This window comes from Engraulis encrasicolus, chromosome 4, assembly GCF_034702125.1.
Source record: "Engraulis encrasicolus isolate BLACKSEA-1 chromosome 4, IST_EnEncr_1.0, whole genome shotgun sequence".
Taxonomy (NCBI): Eukaryota; Metazoa; Chordata; class Actinopteri; order Clupeiformes; family Engraulidae; genus Engraulis; species Engraulis encrasicolus.
The window spans coordinates 35,456,519-35,462,881 of NC_085860.1; the positions used below are offsets into that span (position 1 = coordinate 35,456,519).

The 6,363-nt window shown below is 44.3% G+C and overlaps 1 protein-coding gene across 1 annotated transcript in view; it reads left to right on the top strand.

Moving 5' to 3' along the window:
• The window catches only part of LOC134447700 (voltage-dependent calcium channel subunit alpha-2/delta-1), a 172,408-nt gene extending 166,640 nt beyond the window's left edge, over positions 1-5,768 (top strand). Inside the window, exons 36-38 of the mRNA XM_063197294.1 lie at positions 1-59; positions 1,269-1,351; positions 5,020-5,768. The exon at positions 1-59 is cut by the window's left edge and continues 57 nt beyond it. Coding sequence (XP_063053364.1) covers positions 1-59; positions 1,269-1,351; positions 5,020-5,136 — 259 coding nt within the window. The 3' untranslated portion in view covers positions 5,137-5,768. The remainder of the gene's footprint in view (positions 60-1,268; positions 1,352-5,019) is intronic.
• The last annotated feature ends 595 nt before the right edge of the window (positions 5,769-6,363 follow it).

Genomic DNA, 6,363 nt, shown 5'->3' on the forward strand with positions numbered 1-6,363 from the left:
CAAGAGCACCTGCCCCTCCTGTGACTCCACCAAGGCCTTGAAGCAGGCGGAGCAGCCCTGTATCCTCGTATACACTCATATACACTAGCACTCAGACTTAGAATTACTTACTGCCTATATCCATGTTGTGTGATATTCATTATCATTTTGTATTATTAATGCAAGCAACAATGGTTTGCACTTTGCACGTTACTTTAAATATCTATGGCTTGATGCTTGATTGGTGCATAGAATCAGACATGTGGATATTGCCACTGTTCAGTAAATGCAACACAAAGTGGTTATATGGTTGTGAAATATAGTGATTAATTGGTAAATTAAAAATGGTTTAGGAGTCAAAAACATTGAATAGAGCAGCTAACAGGTAAATGGGGGGTGGAGGTGGTAGTGGAAGTTGATACATGAGCCATGGCAGCAGTCCTTAGCTACACACGTACGTAGGCCCACAAACAGCCAGCAAACAAGCACATCACCATCCTGGAACTGTTTTTTTTCTCTTTTTCTTGTGCTTGTGCTGTTTTGTTTGTGTGCTATTGCTCAGTCATTACGCCATAATTGGTGAAGTTTGACCAGGAGAACGAATGGCTCACGCATTTGTGCCAGGCCTGCGTAATCATTATGTTGTTATGCAATCAGTCATTCCGCATAATAGTCAATGAGGAGGAATATGTAATAAATCAGTTTGCAGATGTTCAATTGTCTCTGGAATTGATCAGCGCGCCAGGCAGACCATCTGGACGGCCTGAGCAGCCGAGGACGAAACCTGATCAATTGTTTGGAGAGAGCCATGCGTATGTTTGTGTGTCCACGCCTGTGTGTGTGTGTGTGTGTGTGTGTGTGTGTGTGTGTGTGTGTGCGCGTGTGCGTACGTGTGTGCGTGCGTGCGTGTGTGTGTGTGTCCATTTTTACAGTACGTGCATGTGTGTGTGTTCACACACTTGTGTGTGTGTGTGTTAATTTGTGAGCATGTGCATGCATCTTTGATTGGAGGATAGATGTTTGTTTACACCACTTAAAACATCTTCAAAGCCTCGCTTCTTGTTTGTTTCGAGGCTGCTTAAGCCTTGTGAACACATGTTCACTGCCGCCTTAAATGTGTAATGAGTTTTTAATGGGGCTTTAGCACCTACAGCTGAACTGGGAGAGAGGGGATTGTGAGGGGATGTTCATTGCACTGAGGCAGGGCCAGCAAGTGTAGTGCATGAGGGAGAGCAGTGCAGTGCAGTGCAGAGTGGGCTTGTGGCTTTTTCCTGAGTGAGTGAGCTCAGCTACTGGACCCGATCCTTGTGAGCTGGCGCTCAACCCTCGCTATCGGAAAGGACCGGATGTCTGCTTCGACAACGACGTTAACGTAAGTCAATCGTATAAGCATACAGCCCAGATACACCCGCTATTCATACACATCATCAACACAGACACAGAACCCATCAAGCACTCGCACAATGCAAACTACAGATGATTTCAATAATGGCGCTTTGTCTGAATTCCCCGCTAACACGTGCTGTACATCACAGCAGTTTGTGCTTAGGAACAGTGTTTGCTGCATCCATTGTTTGTAGTTTGTAGGTCTTTGGCCCCTCTTACAAATTCACATACTGAGTCTTTAAAAATGCTTTCCTGCATCTGTCAGTTTGTCATCCTCAATCATTGTTTTTCTCTTCTCCTCTAACATGTTCCCCCATGTTTTTTATGTTTGCACAATTCTATTCTTTTCCTCTCTTTTTCATCTGTCACATTTTCTTTGTTCCTTTTGCACACCATTGGCTGCCTGCTGTGTCCATCACTCTCAGGAGGAGTTTGTGTGTCCAATCACTGGTGGCTCCAATGCTTTGGCCTCTGCCCCTTTAATTGCTTCGCTGCACCTTTTGCCCATTGTCTACTCACTGAATGGTCAGTGTCTTTGTAGAGATTAATGTTAACATACTGTACGTAGTAGATACTAACATAGTGCTTGTGGATTTGTTAATTATTTATTTTATAGGAGAATGCTTGGCAATTTCAATGAACAGTACAACTGTTGTAGTGCTCACGATAGCCTTGGCATATCAGTAGCTACCCGACATCACAGCACTTTCTAAGATCCTTGCCATTCTAATGGGGGCATGGTTTGTTTACATGTATTAAGGAAATCTTTTACGCACTCAAAATATCACCCTGAAAGTTATGCAACATCTGCAAACACCTTACAATACAGCAATAACTTTTGGGATGATAGTTGGAGTGTGCTAAGATGGATTTGATTGTTTATTTTCAAATGTTGGCAATACAAGTCAAGTCAAGTCAGATTTTATTGTCACTGTCCTCATATGCACAAGTCATACAAGGAAAATGAAATTACGTTTTCTCTCTATACCATGCCAGGACAAAGACATATATAAGACTGTCATTTTATAGACTGACATAAAGTGCAAGACAGGACAGGTAACAAAATATGCAGCGTCTTCAGGCAGTGATAGGTCAAGGATAGTATTCTACTTTAACGTAGTAGTAGATACTAATGTATTGTTTGTGAATTTGTTATTTCTCAAAATAGCAACAAAATGCATCTCTGGTGTAACACACTATTTATATGTGATAATTCACTCTCCGTCATACAGTTACTCTGAGGGGGATGAAAATATTTGACAGAAGAATTTTTTCCTCTTTTGGATATAATTGATGATGATTTTTTTTGCCATGTCTGCTCTCCAAGAAAAAGATAGCATTTGGACATACGTCAATAATGTCAGATTAAATTGGTCTCGGTGGCTGGCTACCTAAGCATTTCAGAGTGTGCATGACTTGCCAAAGACATCAAATGTCATGCAGGAAAAAGCTCAAACACGCAAAAAAAATTCGGACACTTGTGACCTCGGCCTCATACAACCCTGCTGCGGCCCCGAATAGCACTGTGGAGCAGAAAGGGGAAGCTGTCACAGCTGTCACATGTGGCTGACTGCAACCTCCCCTTTCCTACCCATGCCCCCTCTACATGCTCTAACACACACACAAGCGTGCACACACACGTGGGCACACACACACACACACACACACACACACACACACACACACACACACACACACACACACACACACGCTCGCACAGGCACGCGCGCACACACACACACACACACACACACACACACACACACACACACACACACACGCTCGCACAGGCACACACACACACACACACACACACACACACACACACACACGCTCGCACAGGAACACACACACACACACACACACACACACACACACACACACACACACACACACACACACACACACACACACACACACACACACACACACAGCACCCGCCGCATCCAAAGACACTCATTTTAAGTCTCCAACAGGGCTCACACAGGTAGAGTGCAATTGACCCCTTCATTGGGGGAAGTGACCCTGTCTTCCTCTTTCCTCCGATGCGCTGCAGACCAGAGAGAGAGAGATAGAGAGGACCAGGGGCCGCTCCTTTTCCTTTCCTCTCTCGGCCCACAGTAAATGCTGAGCCCCAGCAGCAGTAGGGGTGTAAAATAATAATCGAAATGATATATCGCAATATAATCTTACGATTGAAATGAATCGCATCGTATCATGTGGCATTCTTAAGTATCGAAAATAATTGAATCGTTGGCCCCTGCCCAATGCCCTAGCTCCATAACATTATAGAAGTGGAAAAGTAATTCGAAAAAAGTCTAATCGGATCGTATTTTATCGTATCGTGGGGCATTCTTGAGTATGGAAGATTATCGAATCGCATCACATCGAATAATACGATATCGATATTGAATCGTATCGTCATGGAAGCTGTGATTTACACCCCTAAGCAGTAATTGGTGGGAAGTGGGGCCTTGCTGGTTCCTTGTTCCAGGCCCCGAGTCGACCATGTTTTCCAACCGTGTTTTCCTTGGAAATAAACAGAGGAAGCCCCAGCTGGCTTTCCGGGTGCTTTGACGGGCCCTGCTTGCCCTGTTGACAAAGGCCCTTTCCCTTATTCGAATCACCTCAGTCACCTGCATCTCTGTACACACACTCACGCACACACCCACACACACACACACACACACACACACACACACACACACACACACACACACACACACACACACACACACACACACACACACACACACACACACACACACACACACACACACACACACACACACACACACACACACACACACACACACACACACAGATCCCTCCCACCTCTGCCCTGACTACCAGCCCCCTTCCAAAAAAAGGCAGATTTTTCAAAAAATCCAAATGCAAGATATGCAGGCGAATTCGCTCCTCATTTGCATAACATTACATTTTCTTTAATAATTTCGCTTCGCTTCGCTCCTGTTCGCTTGCTTTCGCTTGCCTCCGCCTCTCTCATAGGAATGAATGGCCAAGTTCGCAAATTCGGGTGTATGTGTCCCTACCGTTAGGCATAGGAAGTCACAGTTAGTCCCTGCTAGTACTAGTGCAGTGCTGAGGGCCAAGGTTATGCAACCCCACTAATGCTCAGGCACTGTGCAGCATGGCAGGCAGGAAGCCACACAAACCACTGGCCTGAACACAGAGGGCATACTAGGACATGTTTTGACTTAGATGTGATCCATGCCTCGGCCAAATAAACCTAGTGTAAACAACATATAGAATAGGAACTGTACGTGTGTGTGTGTGTGTGTGTGTGTGTGTGTGTGTGTGTGTGTGTGTGTGTGTGTGTGTGTGTGTGTGTGTGTGTGTGTGTGTGTGTGTGTGTGTGTGTGTGTGTGTGTGTGTCCGTGCGTGCGTGCGTGCGTGTGTGTGTGTGTGTGTGTGTGTGTGTGCGTGCGTGCGTGCGTGCGTGCGTGCGTGCGTGTGTGCTGTTGCCTGTCTGTATGTGTACCTTCCTGAGCATGGGGGTGTGCGCCTGACTATTTGTCTATGTGTGTGTTCAGCATGTGTGCACTTTGTCTGAATGTGTGCCCTCCTTCCTGTGTGTGTGTGTGCGTGCGTGTTTCAGTCTGTGTGTAATTCTCTGTTCCATCCTCTGTGCAGGAGGATGACTCTGACTGTGGTGGAGCCAGCAACCTGATCCCATCCCTCTGGCTCACAATAGGACTGCAACTTGCCATGCTTTGGCTGCTCACAATGCCTACGCAATACTCATCCTGACCCTGAGACACCAGACACACACATACACCAGACACACAAACACACACACGCTCAAACACACACACACACGCACGCACGCACGCATGCACACACACACACGCACGCATACACACACACACACACACGCACATACTTAAACACACACGCATGCACACACACACACAGACACATCTCTACTTATGAAGAGAAAGTCATCATCTGGGCATGTACGTATGTGGGACATTGCCCCCTCCTTTGTCAGAAGTTCTGCTGAAGTCTTCACTTCAATCTTAACCAACTGGTCCAAACTGGTGCTTTTAGTACTGGTTGGCTTTGCTAAGTACCGGTTTTTAACTGGTCATCACTGCCCTTTAACGGTTCTACATCTCGCCATTATATTTTTGTCTTTTTTCGATTCACAATTTCTCATTTGAAATGAATGATGAGGGTCTGATGTAGTCTGTTATATACTGCCACACCGATAATTATTTCGACCAATTGAGATCTAGAGCTCTTAGGATAAAAGACAAATAAAAAAAAAACAGGCATTTTATGTGAAATCAGTTTCAACCTTTCAAACCAATGGTTTATGGATGCAGAACTATTCCACAGGGTTAAAACTACTGTAATTTAAAGGGAACAATAATGTATGGTATATGACACTATACCAATAATAGAATCATTCTGCTAAATGTGTCTGAGAAGCTGGGATGAAATTTGCATACAGCAGTTTTTGTGATCTCTTTCAGGGACTGAAATGACAGTAGATAATAGAGACAGTTAGACAGTTAGATATCAAATTAGAAAAATATATATATACTTATAACAGCAAGTAGAAACGGTATCTGCCATTGATATGAGAAGTGGCCAGGATTTGTACTTTTAAACTTTACCATGAAAAGAAAAAAAAATGTTGTTTCAGTCTGTCATTTGAAAACCAGCCAAAAAAGTACAGCTTGTGAATTGGAACTTGGTGTTACTATTTGCCAAATGATTTTTATTGTGGACAATGTTAGATATGCCAACACCTAGTATCCTCTTCGACTGCCACAGCTGAAGATTGGCATTGGCTAATTTGTGCAAAAGTGTGAACTCTGTATCAAAAGTCTACAAAAAAATGTTTTAAAAGCTTGAGCATCTGACTTCCCAGTAAATAAATAGCCCCATGACCTTTGCATGCTTTTGAGAGTGCATAGACTCCTCATGGGGACTTGTGATTCCATACACCCACCCTAATTTTAGTTTGAT